This window comes from Megascapheus bottae, chromosome 31 (genome assembly GCF_031878675.1).
Source record: "Megascapheus bottae isolate mThoBot1 chromosome 31, mThoBot2.hap1, whole genome shotgun sequence".
Lineage (NCBI taxonomy): Eukaryota > Metazoa > Chordata > Mammalia > Rodentia > Geomyidae > Megascapheus > Megascapheus bottae.
In genome coordinates, this window is record NC_143539.1 from 3,307,649 (window position 1) to 3,327,693 (window position 20,045).

At 44.2% G+C, this 20,045-nt stretch overlaps 2 protein-coding genes across 2 annotated transcripts; both read left to right on the forward strand.

The window, feature by feature from the left end:
* The first annotated feature begins 2,978 nt into the window (after positions 1-2,978).
* LOC150043610 (vomeronasal type-1 receptor 4-like) lies at positions 2,979-7,840 on the forward strand. Its single transcript, XM_090323000.1, has 2 exons — positions 2,979-3,275; positions 5,342-7,840. The coding sequence occupies exon 2, from the start codon at positions 5,387-5,389 to the stop codon at positions 6,332-6,334; it is 948 nt and encodes a 315-aa protein (XP_090179126.1). The 5' UTR covers positions 2,979-3,275; positions 5,342-5,386; the 3' UTR covers positions 6,335-7,840.
* Positions 7,841-15,533: 7,693 nt separating this feature from the next.
* On the forward strand, positions 15,534-16,609 carry LOC150043611 (vomeronasal type-1 receptor 90-like). The gene has a single exon (XM_090321985.1). It carries the CDS (start codon positions 15,643-15,645, stop codon positions 16,582-16,584), a length of 942 nt encoding a protein of 313 aa, XP_090178111.1. The 5' UTR covers positions 15,534-15,642; the 3' UTR covers positions 16,585-16,609.
* The last annotated feature ends 3,436 nt before the right edge of the window (positions 16,610-20,045 follow it).

A 20,045-nucleotide genomic window follows, 5' to 3' on the forward strand; every position in this document is an offset into this window, starting at 1 on the left:
GAGTATTATATTGAGGAGCTCTGTGTCTGTCTTCTTTAGAGAGATAGGTCTGGGTTTTCTTTTGTTGTTGTTATTGTGTCTTTCCATGGTTTGGGGATGAGTGTGATATTGGTTTCATAGTTTTGGATGACTCCCTCTGCTTCTATTTCTTGAAAGAGCTTCAAGAGTATAGGCACTAGCTCATCTTTAAAAGTGTTACAGAATTCCGCAGTGAAACCATCTGGGCCTGGGTTCTTCCTTGCTGGTATGTTTCTGATTGCTTCCACTCCCTCATTGTATGAAATTGGTTTGTTCAATTTATCTCTTCTTGGTTCATTGTGGGCAGCCTGTGTTTATTTTATTTATTTATTTTTTTGGCCAGTCCCGGGGCTTGGACTCAGGGCCTGGACACTGTCCTTGGACTTTCTCAAGGCAAGAGCTCTACCACTTGAGCCACAGCACCATTTCTGGCTTTTTTCTATGTATGTGGTACCGAGGAATCAAACCTGGGTCGTCGTGCATGCTAGACAAGCACTGTACCACTAGGCCAAACTCATAGCCCCCTGTGTTTATTTTAAAATCATCCATTTCTACTAAATCTTCCTGTTTCAGTGAATGTAAGCCCTGGAAGTATTTATTCATGATGGTCTGGGTTATTTGTATATTGGTTGTGGTATCTCTAACCTTGTTTATTTTAGTCTCCTGTCATTTTCTTGATTAACTTGCCAGGGGTCTGTCAGTTTTGTTAACTCTTTCAAAAACCAGCCTCTTGATTTATTAATATTATGTATAGTAGATCTAATTTCACTATCAGGTATTTCAAATATAATTTTTGCTGTGTCTGTCCTTCTATGTTTTAGTTAACTTTTTCTTGCTCCTCTAGGTGCTTTAATTGCTTCTTTAGGTTCTTTACATGAGTTTCTTCTGTCTTTTTAATATGGGCTCCCAGGGTGATAAAATTGCCCCTTAGGATTGCTTTTGCTGTGTCCCATAAGTTTCTTTGTGATGTATGTTCATTTTTCTTCAAAGTGTTCAATTTCTTCATTAATTGGTTCTTTTACCCAGTCCTTATTCAGAAGTGTGTTATTATTAAATTTCCATGTGTTGGAGTAGCTTTTGCAATGTACTATATTATTGCTATTAGTCTGGTCTGTTGATATTGCAAAGGAAGCGGTCTTGTTTTGGGCTGGTGGTTCTCTCTGGGTATCTGTGCATATGTGTGGTTCTCAGCCCACTAATGAAATTGTTATTAGCTCCTTCGCTGGCTTCAGGTAGCCGGATCCAGCTGTGGATGTGCACTTTTGGTATTTCTGGGGTCAGGAGGAGTACATGGCTGGTTTCCAGCAATGGCTCACAGTCATCTATGTGCACATCTAGATTTCGGTTAGACAGCGAGGCTGCTGGGGCTTGTGCAGCAGGTTCTCAACAGCAGGGCCCAGCTGTGGATGTGTACATTGGGTTCTGTTGCAGTGGAGTGGGGCACACACCTGATTCTTGGTATGGGTGTGTATCTGTTGTTCTAGAGCCCGCCTGCTGGGAATGGTGATTGGCACTTGCTGTCTATGTGCATGCCCAGGTCTCAGCTGGATAGCTTAGCTGTAGTTATCTTGCACATCTGATGTCCAGCAGTAGGGTCCAGCTGCAGGTGCTCCCTGTTAGTGTTTCCACAGTAAGGTGAGCATGTTCTCAATTCCCAATAGCAGAGTTTGGCTATTGCTGACACGACCACTGGCACACTGGTTTCCACTGGTTCCCAGTGGTGGCGCACAGTTGCTGGCTATCTCAGCAAGATAGCACCACTGTAGTAGGGTGGAGTCCCCCTCCACCCTGAACTCTTTGGAGTTCTAAAGCCTTCTTGAAACAAATGGGCCTACTAGTTTGGATGTTCTTGAAGTTCTCTGGTAGGATGATATTAAATATATTTCCTAATCCTTTAGCTTCATTCTTTTTCTTTTTTTCTATCTATTTATTTATTATTTTGCTAGTAGTAGGGCTTGAAATCAGGGCCTGATTACTGTCCTTGGATTTCATGATGACTAGCACCCTACGACTTAAGCCAAAGCATCACTTTCTACTTTTTCTATGTAGTGGTACCGATGAATCAAAACCAGTTCTTCATGCATCCTAGACCAGCACTCTACCACTAGGCCAAACTCAGGCTCCTTTAGCTTCATTCTGTACATCTTCGTCATTTTCTTTGCACTGTAAGAACTTTCTAATTTTCTTCTTCTTTCCCTCAGTGACCCATTTGTTCTTCACGACTGTGTTCTTCAGTCACCCTATGTTGAGCGTTTGTTTCCACATGTTTTGCTGAGGAGTCGTTTAATTGCATCATGATCAGATAAGATGTGAAGACTCATCATGATCCTTCTGCATCTTCTCCAGCTGGGTGAGTATCCTAGGATGTGGTCACTTTTGTTGAATATTCCAAGTGCTGCTGACAAGAATGTGAGTTGCCTGGATGTTGGGTAGCATACTCTGTAGGCTTCTCTTAAGTCTATTTTTTGTAATGGCATCATTCAACTCAGAGGCCTCTTCACTGATCATTTCCTCTGTTGACCTCTTCTTTGGTGACGGTGGTTGTTGAAATCTGTCATTACAGTTGTGATGGGGTCAATCATGTTGTATAATGGTGAGAGTATTTGTTTCATGTGTTTCTATATTTTATCTTTATGGATTATTTCCTCTCTTTATGTCTTTTCTTACTCTCCTTTTTTTTGTATGTTATGGGGTTTGAACTCTAAGCAGAGCTGTATGTTAGGATGACCCTTGGGCGGTGAGGTCCTGGCGTCCTCTAACCTCTGCATACAACATTTCTTGCTGTGCAGGCCCTGGGCACATAATCACCTCATTGCCAGGCTGTAGTGGGGAAGGGCGAGAGCGCTCTGGGACCTGCCCACAGCTCTCAATGGATCCAGGGATACGAGTAAAACTTTTCACAACCAGCTGTGTCCTGAAGTTTACTTTCTCATGAGTTTGACTTGGAGAAAACACATCTTGCAGTGGCAAGACTATAAACTTTTAATTAATAAATTTAACATGTTGTCTAAGAGGTTCCTATGAAACTGTGAAAGTGGTTTCTGTCTCTCTGGGGCCATTAGACTGAAGCCCAGGAAACAAGGCCATCCAGACAGCAGGAGACATTGACTGATGTCCACTGGGAAAGGAATCAATACCCTGGGCCTGGAACACATTAGGGGCTTGGCAGAGCAGACTAAGCAGGACGACAGGAGGCTGCAGGGAAGCTGCTCCCATGTGCAGGATTGTGGAGATCTCAGCGGTGAGAAGCCCATGAGGTAGGAGGAGGTCAGAAGACTTCATGATCCTCTTTACCTGGCTTTACTTTCCTCCCTGCTGTGGTAGGAAATGGACTTGCAGCAATGCTTTCATCAGGGAGCCTAGAAATGAAAATGTGTGCTCAAATAACTGTATCTGCAGTAACACTGGAAACACATAAGTTTTTATTGTTAATTTAAAGTGTGATATACGAATGACATTTATTTATTTATGTATTTTTGTCTGTCTTGTGTCTTGAACCAGGGCCTTGGAATTGTTCCTTAGCAGGTATATCTATACCTCTTGAGCCACATCTTCACTTTCACCTTTTTTGGTACATTATGAGACATAGGAGTTTCACACACTTTCCTGTTCAGGTTGGGTTTGAACCACAATCATATGCTCTCAGTCTTCTGAGGAGCTACGATATTGACTGGAGAGAGTCACTGATGCCAATCTCCAGATGAATCCATACACCATACGAATCATTTGAAAGACAGATGTTCATGGTGCACCCTTCCCAGTTCTCTCATTTCAGTTGGGATTGTTATTTTTGTGGTTATGAGAAGGGTGATGTACAGAGGAGTCACCATGTCACGAGTTACCATAGATTTTCTTTGTTAGTTGTGAGCTTGAACTCAGGGTCTAGGGTCTGCTCTGACATTGTGGGCTCAAGGACAGCACCACTTCCTTGAGTACATGTCTCTTTGTACAGTGTCACACCTGTCTTCCCAATTTTTCCAGTCTGCTGACAACCGTGAGTAGTATATTTCCTTTCCCATATGTTGTTGACTGAGTATACCTGCCCCATTTTTTATCCTATAATTATCATAACTATCAATCTGTCCACACATCAGATGCCTTCACTCATTCCATCTCAGTGGAAAAGTTTCAATGCTCACAAATACGATGCTCTGGGCATCATGAACACGGAAATTCTGACCTTATATTTCTGCATGATAAAAAGTGTTCATCACTTACACATACTGAATCTAGTACATAGAAGCTTTGCTCTATCTGTGGAAACATTCCTGTATTTTTCTCGTTTGACTCCTGTGACCAAACCATAGGAGAAATGGGTGAGGTTAAGCCTGCACTGAATCTTAATTTCCTGTTCATTTCCCCAGTGTTTTATCGTAGTGCAAGACTCATTTGTGCAATTACTCTGCCTAGATTTTTGTTCTTGTTATTCACCAGGAACATACCATTGCAGTCCCTGATTTTGATCACCCTATACTGATTGCTCTGCACAAAAATGCCATGCTAATATAATAGCAGGATAAATACTTCATCAAGTTTGTAGGAAGTGTGTGAAGACATTTTTCACATCACCACTATTTGTCCACTCCTCCCTTCAAGCTTGTTTTGATTCTTTACTCAATAATTTCCCTCACCTTGGACTTGCTTCCCAGGAGTCATTGCACCCTGAAAATTTCCTGTGGTGTTAAGGAAATTGTTCCTAGTACTGGAGTTTGAACTAAGGCCTGGTCCCATAATTTTCTGACATTTTACAAGAAGCTCTATTTTGAAAGGAGAGGTTGCAGCTGGGAGGTATTGGCTCATGCCTGTAACCTGAGCTAATCTTGAAGTTGAGATCTGAGGATCAGGATTAAAAGCCAGCCCAGGAAGGAAAGTCAATGGGACTTACCGCTGATTAACCAGCATGAAGATGGATGTATAGTTATGACATTTTCATAAAAGCTAGTCCACAAATACAAAGTGATAGCATTTAGGACCTGAGATCAAGCAACAAGATAACACAAATGCACGTACGCACGTGCGTGCACAAACACACACACACACACACACAAATACAAATGCTACACTGTGAAGATAATAGAAATCTTCTGATAACTTGAAAATTTGTATGTCAACTAAGGGGATAGATAGCCTGGTAGGATCCAGGGATTCTCTCAGATAATCTCAGCTACTGCTGTCCTCTAAGTGTCTCATGAACATTGTGAACCCATTCCAGAAGTGCCACACCTGGACCTGACACTGAATGTCTTCTTCCTCCTATTCTTCCTGAAGCTCTCAATACAATGGGTCAATAATCTATTGCACTCATTCCTCTTGCCTGTACCAGGTGTCTGGCTGCTCCAACCATAAAACATCAGAAACGCCATTCACGATGTTTGCGGGTGCATCTGTGTGGGGGATTTTCCTCATAGTCCAGTTGTGTGTCGGTGTCATGGGCAACTCCCTGCTCTCCCTGCTCTATCTCTACACGTTGTTAGTCCAACCTCATCTGAAGAAGCCCATTGATGCCATCTTGATGCACCTGACTCTGGTCAACATCCTGAACCTCCCCCTCACACTTATGCCAAATATCATGGCATCCTTCGGAGTTCAGCATTTTCTGGATGATGTGGGCTGCAAGGCCATCATGTTCCTCTTCAGAGTCACCCGGGGGCTTTCCATCTGCACCACCTCACTCCTCAGTGTGTTTCAGGCCATCACCATCAGCTCTGTCCAGGCCCAGTGGGTGTGGCTGAAATCCAAGTCCTCATTGTGGATTTTCCCTTCTTTCTTCTTCTTCTGGATTCTCAATGTGGCCATTTACTTCCGAGTCATTGCACAACTGAAAGCCACAAGCAATTTCACTCTTATTGGCTCTGGGTTTTCCAATGCATATTGTCATTCTCAGCACATTGAAACCAGTATATCATGGCATTACATCTGTGTCTTATTGGCTCGAGATCTCGTGTTTGTAATCCTCATGGTCTCCACCAGCCTCCACATGGTGAAACTCCTCTACCAACACCACCAGAGAACTCAGCACCTCCACAGTCCCAGCCTGGCCTCCCAGCCAGCGCCTGAGAACAAGGCCACACACACCATCCTGCTGCTGGTCAGCTGCTTTGTCTTCTTCTATTGTTCCAACAACATCTTGAGCTTTTATTACTTTTACATAGCAGTGAAGATCCAAACCCTGGAAGTGATCGTTTGTATTTTATCAGCCGGGTATCCAACCGTGTGCCCTTTCTTGCTCCTGAAGAAGAATAAAATTCTTTCCAAAAGTACATTTTCCCTTTCTTTGATGAGGATTACCAGTTGTCGGAAAGCCTTCAATGGCTGATAAGACAGTAAAAAAAACTTCAAAGCAAAGAAGATTCTAGTGAGGTACATGGAAAAACTGTGTATTCAGCACTTGAATTTTTGTCCAAATTCAGATATGCTGTAATTTTTAAGTATTGAGGTACCTTTGTGTGTGTATGTGTATGTTCCTGAGTGTGTGGGACAAATTTTTATTTTGTTTAATCATTTAAAATATTATTGCTGGGATGGAATGAATTCACTTTCTGTACAAAATTAAAATTTGACACATTTTTCTTCTCATGTAAAAACAGCTAGGAGTTTGGCCTATTGGTAGAGTGTTTACTTAGCATGCACGAAGACCAGGGTTTAATTCCTTAGTACCACATATATAGCAAAAATGTGGAAGCAGTGCTGTGGCTCAAGATGTAGAGCTCTAGCCTGGAGAAAAAGTTCAAGGACAGTGCTCGGGCACTGACCTCAAGACCTCCTACTGTCAGAAAAAAAAAAACCCAAAACAGCTTCCAAAGAGTCCATTTCTTCCACTGCTGTTTACTACAGGGAATTTTATTAGATCATCCTGTGAATGCTGGCCATCCAATGACAAAGCAGAACGCACCCAGAAGAGAGGATGCAGCCAATGATAAACTACACTGTTGTCTAGGAAAAATCAGACAGCTACAGCCTGGTGGCAATGGCTCCTGTCTGTAGTGCTAAGTACCCCGGAACCTGAAATGGGAGGTTGCAGTTCTCAGGCCCTGGGCCATAGGAATCCATGAAGCTCTTACTTTAATCACACAAATAGGAAAAGTAGTGCTGTGACTCAAGTGACAGAAGATTAGCCTTGAGGAAAAGGAGTTCAGGAACAGCAACCAGGCCCAGACTTCAAGAACCAGGACTGGAAAATTAGAAGATAAGACACATAAAAGCAATAAAGAGAAAGTAGAAATAAAATTCAGGCACCAGTGGACCTACCTACTTGGGAGGCTGAGATCAGAGTATTGGGGTTCTAAGTCACCTGGAGGAAAAAAAGTCCATGAGATTCTTATCTCCAAAGATCCACCAGAAAACCAGAAGTGGAGCTGTAGCTCAAGTGATAGTTTACTGTGGAAAAATGGAAAATATCATTTTTGAATGTGGAAAATGTATTGCTGTAATGGAATTGTGGAATTAAAGGACGATGGCTCCCAGCCCTTCCCTTTCCCTGCTTCCCACTGCCACTGTTTACCCAGACTTAACACCCTTTCCCCTGCCATTCTTTCCCCAGACTAAGGCTGTATCTTGAGACACTCTGGTATCCACAACCAGAGATATCCTGATTAGACATGAAGAAGTATGAGATTTATTGTGAAAACCCCCAGCCTGTTTTTTGCCCTAAGAACCACCTGCTTTAAGGCTGTATCTTGAGACATTCTGGTGCCCACAACCAGATATATCCTGATTATAGATGAAGAAATATGAGATTTATAGTGTAAAAACCCCCAACATGTTTGTGGCCTTCTTTAAGAACCACCTGCTTTTACACATTAGGCTGAACTCTGAGATCCCTTCCCTGCTCAATAAATTTCTAACACCCTGATCATGTTCTGAGTGCTCTCATAGTTGGTCCACCTCTAGACCCCACTACAGTAGAGTGCTAGCCTTGAGCTGAAGAGTTCAGGCACAGGGCAGAGGCCCAGAGTTCAAGCCTCACGACATACCAAAAGAATAACAAATCCAAACTAGGCATACATTCCACAAGCATGGGCATGCAGCCAGTTACAAATGATTCAGCTGCTGACATGAAAGTAGCCAAGCCCCGAGATGCCCCAAATTTTGAGCCTATCTCTTCTAGGTGATGTCTCCAGGATCATCCCTGGATTTATTTGTAAGGCTGGTTTTGATCAGATTTGCTTATGGGCTGTTATTTTGTTAATTTGTCCTAACAACTCAACTATTCCTTTTGTGGATCCTTGCTATTTTTTGACTCCTATTAATTTATGTCTGATTTAGTTTATAATTATTTGTTTCCATCCACGGCTTGTTTCTTATTTCCAAGGACCTTAAGGTGCATCATTAAATTGTGATTGCTCCTGTTTGTTGATGTCTGCACTTAGAGCTATCCATTGTATTCTGACTACTGCTTTGGCTGTGTCCCAAGGTTGCTGGTATTTCCTATGTTCATTTTTGTTAAAGATCATGCACACAGGCTGGTTTTACTTTCTGAGCCTTACATGACCCACTGGTGACTGAACAATGTGTTCTTCAGTCTCAGAGAGTTTGAGCATTTTCAAGGTGGTTTTCAGTGTTGAGCTCTAATTTTTTTCCTCTGTGATCTGGGACTTTGCAAAGAATAACGTCAATATCTCTGAGTTTGCTCACATATGCTATGTGCCATCAAATGTGATTGTTGTGGAGAAGGTTGCCTGTGCTGCTGAGAAGAATATATCTTCTGATGTTGCTGGATGGAATGATCTATAGATGTCTGTGTCATCTAGTTTGTTCTTGCAATTGTTTAGTGTGTGGTTTCTCTGTTGAATTTTTGCTGGGTTGATCCATCCTTCATTTTCAGAATATTTGATTTCTGGGCAATGTGTGTCACTTGAAGATAACAGCTATGATTTTCTTTTTGATCCACTTAGCATGTGGTTTAATTGGGAAATTAAAGCCATTAATGTTGAGTTAAGATGGAGAGGTGTTCAGTAGTTCCTGCCATGAGACACCAAAGGGGCTGTGACTCATCTATTCTTACTATGATTATCTGATTCTCTGTATAGGGGCTCTTTCTCTGCCTATATTGTGTTCTTGTGGATTTTCTTTTTTTTGTTTTGCTTTTGTTTTTGCTTTTGTTGTTTTGTGCTTTTGCTACCTCTGGAACTTGAACTCAGGGCCTCAGCACTGTCCCCAGGCTTTCTCAAGGCTAGACCTCCACCATGTGAGCCACAGTATCACTTCTCACTTTTTTTTTAATGTATGTATATATGGAGGAATAGAATCAGGGTCAACGTGCATGCTAGGCAAGCACTCTGTCACTAGGCCAAACACAAGCCTTCTTGAGGGCTTTCAATATATAGGACATCTTCAGGTATCTTTTGTAATGTTCCTTTGGAGATATATTATTTCAATTTCTGTTTGCTCTTGAAAGATTTTATTTTCCCTTGGTTGTAAAGGAGAGTTTAGCTGTTCTCTGTTCTTTGTTGATAGTTGTTGGTCTTTAGAGGCAGGCATACTTCATTCAAGGTTCTTCTTGCTTTCATAGTCTCTGCTGAGAAATCTGCAGTTCCTCTGACTGGTTTTTCTTCATAGGTGAGTTTCATTTCTCCCTGACAGTTTTAAGGATCCTTTCCTAGGCCTCTGTTGATACTGTGCCGATTAGAATGTGATGTTGGGATGTCCCATTCTGTCCTGATCTGTTTGGATTCTAAAGGCTTCTGTTAGTGAAGGGGCCTAGCGTTTTTGATGTTTGGGAAGTTCTCTGCTAGGATGCTATTAGATACATGTTCTTTTCCTTTAGCTTCATTCTCTACATCTTCCTCATTTTCTTTGCACTGTAAGAACTTCATTTCCTCCTTCAGTCCCCCAGTGACCCATCTGTTCTTCGCTACTGTGTTCTTCAGTCTCCACGTGTTTGTTTGTTGCAACATGCTTTGTTGTTTAATTCCATCATGATCAGATAACATCTGAAGAGTCGCCATGATCCTTGTGTGTCTTCCCCAGCTGGCTGAGTATCCAAGGATGTGGTCACTTTTGTTGAATATTCCAAGTGCTGCTAACAAGAATGTGAGTTGCATGGATGCTGGGTGGAATACTCTGTAGACGTCCCTTAAGTCCATTTGGGTCATGGGGTTATTTAACTTAGAGGCCTCTTTATTGATCATTTCCTTTGTTGACCTCTTCTTTTTTTTTTTTTTGCCAGTCCTGGGCTTGAGCTCAGAGTCTGAGCACTGTCCTTGGACTTTCTCAAGGCTAGAGCTCTACCACTTGAGCCTCAGCACCACTTCCGGCTTTTTTCTATATGTGGTACCGAGGAATCGAACCTGGGTCTTCATGCATGCTAGGCAAGCACTTTAACCACTAGGCCAAACTCCCGGCCCTCTGTTGACCTCTTCTTTGGTGACAGTGGTTGTTGAAATCTGTCAATATTGTTGTGTTGGGGTCCATCATGTTCTCATAGTCTATACTGGCAAGAGTGTTTGTTTAATGAATTTGTGTCTTCTATGTGATTTCCTCTTTATGGATTATTTTCTTTCTTAGTTTCTTTTTTTTCTCAATCAGTTACAGAACTTTAACACTGGGCCTGGGAGCTATCCCTGAGCTCATCAGCTCAAGGCTAGCCTTGTATCATTTGAGCCATAGTGCCTCTCCAGATTTTCTTTCTTAAATATTTATATACCTTCATTGTATCTTCATATGATCTTAATGACAAGTCACCTTTATCAGCAGACAATATGGCTACACTAGCCTTCTTGCAACATGCATTTAATATGAAGTTCTCTTTTCGCCCATTCACTCAGAATTTGGGTGACTGTGAGATGAGTGTGAGAGACCACATAGCCCAGCTATTTCTGGGTTTGTTTGCCGATCCATGCTACTGCTCTAAAATTTTGTTTGTGGACATGAACCCATTGGTGTTTAACATTAATAATGAAAAACAGATCATGATTCCTGAAATTCTACTTTCCTATAGACTGTATGTTTCCTCTGATTGTATTTATTTGTCTTACATTTATTTTGATTCAATGTCGATGTTCCAAAACTTCAATAGTCCTTACAGTCTACAAGCTTTCCTTTGTTGTGCAGTGCAGCACTGGTTTAATGCTCATAGACTCTTCAGTTGTCATTTCTTGTGCAAGGACTTAGTTTAATCATTCATTGTGATTGTTAGTTGTGCATGGTACACTATTCTGCATTGGCAACTGACGTCCAGAACTACAAGTGCAACACTCCAGGATCTCCTCCCATTCAGTGTTTGTGTGGAGGAATCTACAGTGATTCTCAACTCCTTTCTGATGTAATTGAATTTCTTCGTGGGTTTTGATGAATTTACAAATATTTTCCTGATTGTGAGTTCCAGAGTTTTCATTTCAAATTATCTAGATAGGTTTCTTCTGAGATCCTGTGTGTTATGAATTCTATATGTCTTTGTCAGATGGATGAAATTCTCTATGTTGATATAGGGGAAGTTGTCTGCTTTAATCTATTTAAATATTTTATCAATGTGTATCCAGAGGTTTTGAAAGATGACAGCATGTTAGCATACCTGTGTGTTAGAAGGATGACCCTTGGCCATGACATTCTGGCATCCTTAACCCCCAGCCCTCCACATCCTGTAGGCTGCAGGCCCAGAGCTCATGGTCACCGCATTGCAGGCCCCAGTGGGGAAGGCAGAGAGCATGCTGGTGCTACCACAGACCAGGATGTATCCAGGGCTCTGAGTAAAACTATTCATAACCAGCTGTGTCCAGAAGTTTACTTTCTGATGAGTTTGATTTGGAGAAAACACCTCTTGCAGTGGTAATGATGTTAACTTTTAATTAATAAACTTACCATGTTCTCAGGGAGGATCTATGGACCTCTGAAAGTGGTTTGTATCTCTCGGGGACCATCAGAGTGAAGCCCAAGAAACAAGGCCATCCGAACAGCAGGTGACAGTGGCTGATGTCCACTGGGAGAGGCCTCATTACCCAGGCCTGGGATATATTCTGGGCTGGGGAGAGGCAGCCAAACCAGGATGCAAGGATGCTACAAGGAAGTACTGTTACTCACCTTTTTTTTATGTGAGTGTGCTATTTTGCTCAAATTAAGTGATCCAGCACTTGAGCCACACCTCTAATTCTGGTATTTTTCATGTAAAGATTATTTTAAAGGAAAGAGCCTCATAGACTTTCCAGGTCCAGCTAATTCTAGGAATCTTAACTCCAGGAATTGCAGCTTCCTGAATAGGTAGGATACACCTGTGATGCTCAGATCCTGGATTTCCTTTCTGCATTTGTTTTGAAGGTTGATTATACTTCTTCCTTGTTTTTTTTTCATTGTTACCTTTTTTTTTTTTGCTAGTCCTGGGGCTTGAACTCAGGGTCCAGGCACTGTCCTTGAGCTTTCTCAATGTTATCACTTATCACTTGAACCACAGCTCCATTTCCAGCTTTTTCTTTGTATGTGGTACTGAGGAATTATACCTGGGGCTCCAAGCATGCTAGGCAAGTACTCTACCACTAAGCCACACTCTGGGTCCAATGTTATCTTTTGAATTAGGATATTTACTGCTTTTCATTCTTCACACATGCCCAGTTCTGCCTCTGTGGCAGCACAGTGCTCAGCCCCCTCCAGAGGATCCTGCACCCCTTTCACTTTCCACACCTGTGCACACATCTGGGGTAAGTTCAGTCTTCTATGAGTACTCGGAATATTTACAAATGTTTTTAAGAAGGTAATGGCAAAGTTTTCCTCTCTCTTTCTCCTTCTCACTCTCTTACGTATCTCTCTCTGTCTGTCTGGTCGGTGTGGGGGGTAGAGAGTTGACTCTCTCTGTGTGCCAATTCCAGGAGGCTGAAATCACACCCTGGGCACTAACACTGAATGAACATTTTTGCTCAAGGCTGATGTTCTCCCACTTGAACTACACACTCATTGCCTTTTATCTCATTGGAGATTGGAGTCTCACAAAAGTTCCTACCTGATTTGACTTTAAACTAGGTTACTCAGAACTCAGCCTCCTGAGTAGCATTGATTCCAGGTATGAGACACAAAATCATACTGTGAAAAGTGCTTGCATTTCTTCTGTTGCTATCTCTAAAATTTTCATCTTAACTTAGCATGCCCTCTTCTACTTTAGTTCTGAATACTATTGAACACTTTCCCCTCTTATTAGACACAAGTCAGTGTGTGGTGGCTGTGTTAAACTTGAGCTTGATCCCAAGGAACTGACCTGGCTTTGTTTTGTCCCATCAAGGCTGTCAGCATTCACTGTCCCTGGACTCACTCTGAAGATCACACCCAGATTACTGCTCCTTTCTGACACTGTTCCCTCAGAGTTCATGCCTGAATGTATTATTTATTTTCCTTTCTGTGGCAGGTATTTCACAGTGCCTATTCACAGTAGGAATTTTCCCAGCAGATGTAGATCTTTTGAATGTGTTGAGATATCGTTTCTCTGAGGTAGTAATTTTTCAATTTCTAAATCACAGCCATGGTGCTGAGAAACATGGTTCTATCAGCCCAGCTCTGCACCTCTGTGGCGTCTCGCAGAAGGGTTGAGAATATGGACACAACTGGGATTTCCTTCTCAATTGACAGAGAGGGTAATAATAGAACTTAGTGCTGACTGGGTGAAAGATGGGATTTGGAAAGCTTTGTGTGATGTTTTATGGCACTTTGGTGAAGACTGAGAACTGCCATGATCCGATTTATTCATATGATTTCCATCCACTTTTCTGTGCTTCTTTCCTGATAATTAGTAAAGTATTTGTTTCAAGCAGTGCACTGTAATGGTTGATTCTACGAAACTGAGTACTAAAATTACTGAGTGGGTTATGGAATGAGGAGAACCAGAGCAGACAGCCCTAAGGGAAACCCACAACCCAAGTCAGCTTATGGTGAGCAAGCCACACTTGACATTCCCCCTCACACTTCTCTTCTGTGCAATAAGAAGGGATAATATAAAATAGCAAGTTTCACTAATATGGACTAGAGGCAATGCTAATTAAAATGGAAAGTTAATAGACAGCAATGGACAAAATGCAAGCATGCATTCAAAGAGGGCACATGCCTACCAACTTATCTTCTCAGGAGTCTGAGATCAGAGGATCATAGATCAAAGCCTGGGAAAGAAAGTCCATCAGACACTTTCCTCTAAGCACCAAAAGTCAGAAGTGGAGTAGTGGCTGAAGCCATAGAGTGCCAGCCTTGAGCAAAAATTCTCAGTTACAGATCCCAGACCCTGAGTTCAAACCCCACAACCAACCCACAACCACACACAACCACACACACACATACACACACAAGTAAAATCTAGAGGATGATCATGGGTACATCAAACATGAGAGTATTATGAATATTTGTGAACAATAACCAATATCAGAATTTTCAGGAATTCAGATTCATACAATTAAATCATCTCTATGAGGGTTCAAAAATGTTGAGGATGGCAGTGCATGCAGCGCTGAGTGCTCAGAACTGCTAAGTTGTTTCTCTTGCCCAAGAAACATGGAGAACTCGACTTTGTAACACAATGAGGGCCAGTACAACACTTTCTGTGAAGGAGATTATTCTGGCAAAAGGGAAAAACTAGGATATTTCTTTAATTCAGTGTGAGTTTGCTTAGGAAGAAAGCAGTATATGTGACAGGAGAGAAACCCCATGAACAGTAATGAGGAGAGACGGGAAAGATATGGGGGGGGGGAATTCATCAAAACTACCACAAACATTCCTAAGCTATTTCCTTTTCTAGTGTCCTGGTTTACTGTTACAAATGCCCAGTTGTAGGGATTGTACATGGATGTGATACTTTAGTGTAAGCAGTGTACAAACTGTAGATTTCACAGAGATCAGCCATGTGGGTGAATGGGCCCATCGAGCTTGACGTGTCTCCCACTGCCTGCCCTGAGCAGGGCCCGAGGACCACAGCAAGTGGCAGGCCAGTGACCCTCCTTCCTAACATGCCAGCCCAGTGTTGTCCAGGAATCCCCTACCACTGATAACACATGTCTCCCCAGGTCCTCTCCAGTTCCCAGAACACAGCTGCAAAGGTTATAACAAACTTGTATCCAAAACTGAGGATTGGGACATTTCCAACATGACTGAACTTCCAAATAGAATAATCCGCCTAGGAACTCTGCAGAAGAATTGTGTAGGCCAGGAGCCGGTGCCTCACGACTGTAATCCCAACTACTCAGGAAGGGGCGATATGAAGATCAACGCTCAAAGCCAGCCCTGAAAGGCAGGGAAGTCCTTGAGACTCTGATCTGCAGTGATCCAGCCAAAAGCCAGAAGAGAAGCTGTGGCTTAACTGACAGAGTTCCAGCTTTGAGTGAAAAAGCTCAAGGACAGGGCACAGGCACTGAGTCCAAGTCCCAGGACAGGCATCTGCAACTAAAAGTATTTGTCTAACATAATTTCTGTCAACCTTCCTTGTAAACCTGGTTTATCTTATGAAGAAATGCACCATGGTGGCGATGTCTACCTGCAGGGCTCCTGGGGTTGTTTACTGCTTTCTCATTCTCCTAGGATGATGGTACCACTGCTCTGACTCCCAGCAACTCACACTCACAAACACCCAGGCACACTTACACACTCATGCAAAATCACATGTAACATACACTCACATCTACATATAATTCTACACACTTAGACACACAGACACACATACAGACAATGACAGTCACACCAGGTGACTCTGTGTTCAGGTTCTTCCTTGTGTCTAAGGTGTGTCTGGGCGTCCTGGGGAATTCTGTCCTCTTCCTCCTGTACACATACAGCTCCCTGTGCAGGCCCCAGCTCCGGAAGCCCATCCACATAGTCTTCATGCACCTGACCTTGGTTAATGCCCTGACCCTCATGTTTCAGTCCATGCCCTACGTGATCTCCTCGTATGGAGTCCCGTGTTTCTGGGATGACGCCACATGTAAGGTGGTGTTGTACCTGTTCAGGGTCACACGGGGACTGTCCATCTGCACCACCACCTTCCTGAGCACCTTCCAGGCCCTCACCATCAGCCCTGCCCACTCCCGGTGGGCCTGGCTGAAAAGTTGGTCCACAGCCTGCATCCTCCTCTCACTGCTCTGCTTCTGGACCTTGAATTCCATCATGTATTTCTTCTTCATCATCAACACTGTGGAATCCAATTGCAATTCCACTGTCACTGGCCTGGAATTTTCTCATCCTTACTGTCAAGCAAAGATTGGAATTGACAAATCAATGTCCTTTGTTTCTTCCACTCTGACTGGAGATGGTCTGTTCTTGGTGCTCATGCTCTTCACCAGCCTCTACATGGTGACTCTGCTCTACCGCCACCGCAGGAGAGCCAGGCACCTCCATAGTCCCAGCCTTGCCTCCCAGCTGGCGCCTGAGAGCAGAGCCACACACACCATCCTGCTGCTGGTCAGCTGCTTCGTATTCTTCTATTGCACCAACAACATCGTGACCGTGTATTCCTTGTACACACCTGAGAAACTGAGCAAATCCAAGGCTGTGACTGTGATGCTGTCTTCTGGTTACCCCACCCTCTGCCCGTTCTTGCTCATGAAAAATAATAGAATGGTTGCACGAAGGATCACTTTTCTTTCATTAAGAATTACACAAGCCAAGAGAGTGTGATGACCAAAGTGGGAATCCACTCCGTTCTGTCTTCCTTGGTGTGTAGGATGGTAGAAAAGCCATAGAGGTAGGGACATAATCCTGGCACTCTGGGAGCTGATATGTAAGGATCACAGGTCAATCTTAGCTTTGGCTATAAAGCCCCTGCAACTTTTTTTTTGACTTCACATTTTTTTAATTAAAGAATTTATTAACATTGATTTTTACATCATATTTCAAAAGACGTATTTAACAAATAAGTATTCAAGAAGGAAATCTCTATATACAATCACTGGCACTTAGATTTCAGAACATAATTGAAATTAGGCTGAGGGTTTGTATGTCATAGATACGTATTAATGTATGTAATAAAACATATCTATAGAATCATACATTTTTATGTCTATGTAGTTATGTTTATATTTCCAATACTATGTCCATAGCATTGGGTATGCAAATATCGAGTCCTTGCTCTTGTACTGTTTGGATCTAATAGCCACATATTAAGGATACCATGCACCTTTTGCAGGGAAGTGGATGAATCTCGAGTGAATCATGTTGAGTGAGACAAGTCAGACTTTACATTTTTATTTAAATATTTTTCTTATTGATAATTTTTTTTCTAGTCCTGGGGCTTTATTCCGGACCTGGGCACTGTCCTCGGACACTTTTTGCTCAAGGCTAGTGCTCTGCCCCTGGAGCCACAGTGCCAATTCAGCCTTTTCTATATATGTGGTAACAGGGAATCCAACCCATGGCTTCGTATTCTACCAGCCCCTGCCAATCTTATCTCCAACGTACAATGCAAAAGCTGGAGATTGAGCTATGTCTGACGTGAAAAAGCAGAAAGGACAATGTCTAGGCCCTGGGGTCAAGCCCCAGGACTGCACAGAAAGAAGAAAGAGAGGCAGGGGAAGAAAGAAAGAGAGCAAAAAAGGAAGGAAGGAGACAAGGAAGGGGAGGGCAGGCATGGAGGGGGGGAGGGCAGGCACATTCCTGCTGGACTTCTGAGCGTCCTCGTTTTCACCTAAAATACACGGCGTCCTCCGCGTGTGCGGTGCTGTGAACCAATGCGCTCTCCCTCCGCTCACCCCCGAGGTTCCCCGCTGGGTTCCCGCCTCCCTGCGTGGACCGTGCTGGAGGTGGGGCCTGCAGCTGTCCGCCCCGCGGGCCTGGCTGGGCTCCGCCCGGGGCCTGTGCTGGGGTCCGGGCGGCGCCTCCTCCGGGGCCGGAGCGGAGGCGCTCAGCGCAGGGTGGGCTGGCGGGGCCCGGGCCGCGCGGGGCTGCAGGGCCGAGGGGGGCCGGGAGCCGGGAGGCGGGGCTCGGGGGTGAAGGGAGACCAGGGCGGCCGCGTGCGGACAAGATGGCGCCGGCCTGCGCAGGCCCCGCCGCGTGCGCCGCTCCGCTTCCCCTCCGGAGCCGGCGGGGCTCCGACCCGGGCCCGGCGACTTCCGGCCCGTGCACAGGGAGCCGCCGCCCCGGTGGAGCGCAGGCGGGGGACGAGGAGCCGGGGAGCGGCCGGGCCGGGCTGGGGGGCTGAGCGGGAGGCGGGGTGGGCTCAGCCCGGGCTGGACGGGCACCGCAGGGAGGGCGGCATGAGAGGGGCGGGCGAGCTCGGCCCTGGCTGGGGCGCAGGCCCAGGACCGAGCTGCAGAGGGGCCGGGCCTGCCGGGCCCCCGGCGGCGGGGGGCGGGGGCCGCCGCCCCAGGGCCGGTGGAAGGTCGAGGCCCGCGCGGCCCGTCCTGGGCGCCCCTCCCCGGGCCGTCCCCAGGCGCCCTGCAGTCAGCTCCCCGCGGCGCTCACCTTGGGGTCGGGTTTGCTGAAGGGCTGAGAGTTCATCGCGCTCTGTCTCCCACCCTAGCTCTTTCCGTCGCCGATCCCCGCGGTGGCCTTCTGGGGTTTTGAACTCTTACTCATTATGTCTGGTGTACTTGGAGTTGTTTCGGTTCACTGGCCTGGGCCTGGCTTGTGGCTCGTTCACAGGACCCTGAGGGGCGTCCTTAAGCGTGAGCTTGAGATTGCACTGTCCTCTGACTACTGCCATGTCTGTGTGCCGGAGGAGCTGGTGCCTCATTTCGGTTAAAGATCGTGGACACAGGAGAGTTTTCCTTTCTGATCCCTGCAATGACCCAGGGCTGACTGAAGGACGTGCTGATCAGTCTGTGAGTTTGAGCATTTTCTAGCTACCTTTTGGGGTTGAGCTCTAGTTGTATTGCTCTGTGATCTGGGACAATGCAAGGAATAATTTCAGTATCTCTGCATTTGCACAGATATGCAGTGCGCCATCAAATGTGATCTGTTTTGGAAAAGGTGCCATGTGCTGCTGAGAAGAATGTATCTTCTGACGTTGCTGGGTGGAATATTGTGTATATGTCTGTGCCATCTAGTTTATCCATGCAGTTCTTTAGTCTCTGGTTTCTCTGGTGACTTTTGCAAGGTTGATCTATGTAGGCCTTCATTCCAGAATGTTTTATATCTGGGGAAGGTGTGTCCCTTGAGGACAGCAGATAGATGGATCTTACTTTTTGATCCACCTAGTCTATACATGGTTTAATTGGTGAATTAAGGCAATTAATATTGAGACAGAATGGGGAGTTACTGGTAGTTCCTGCCATGACAGACCATAGGGGCTGTGGCTCCTCAATTCTTACTGTAATTTTCTGGTTCTCTGTTCAGGGGCTGTTTCTCTGCCTGAATTGTGTTCTTGTGGATTTTTGAAGTACAGGACATCTTTAAGTATCTATTGTATTGCTGTTTGGTGGCAATATATTATTTTAATCTTTGTTCACTGTGAGTTCCACAGATAGTGGGTAGAAAATCTGCAGATGTCCCTTAATCCATTTGTGTCATAGGGTTATTTAACTCAGAAGATTCTTTGCTGACCCTTTCCTTTGTTGACCTCTTCTTTGTCAAGACTGGGTGTTAAAATCTGTCACTATGATTGTGTTGGGGTCAACCTTGTTCTATACTGGTAAGAGGATTTGTTTAATGTATTTGGTCTTCTGTGAGATTTCCTGTTTATGGATTTCTTTTCTTTTCTTTCTTTTTTTGTAAGTTATGGAGCTTGAAGTCTGGCCTAGGCGCTGTCCCTTAGCTCTTCAGCTCAAGGCTACTGCTTTAGCAGTTGAGCAACATAGCCCCTCCTTATTCCTCCTTATTTCCTTTCATAATAAATATTAATATGTACTATATGAATCTATGATTGCCTTCCTTGTATCTTCCTATGATCTTAGTGAGAAGCCTCCTCTGTCAGCTGTCAATATGGCCACACTGCCCTTCTTGCAACATGCATTTTCTGTGAAGCTCTTTTTTCACCTGTTCATTCAGAATTTGGGTTTTGTTTGACTGTGAGAGGAGTGTGAGAGACAACACAACCCAGGTGAGTTACTGGACTTTGTGTTTGATTCAGTCTAATACTCTACATCTTTTGGTTGGGGAGTTGAGCCCAGTGGTGCTTAACCTTAGTATGGAACAATATTTCA

Bases quoted from the DNA above. Each gene is read 5' to 3' on its own strand.
- LOC150043610 (XM_090323000.1), top strand. From the start codon at position 5,387: ATGTTTGCGGGTGCATCTGTGTGGGGGATTTTCCTCATAGTCCAGTTG.
- LOC150043611 (XM_090321985.1), top strand. From the start codon at position 15,643: ATGACAGTCACACCAGGTGACTCTGTGTTCAGGTTCTTCCTTGTGTCT.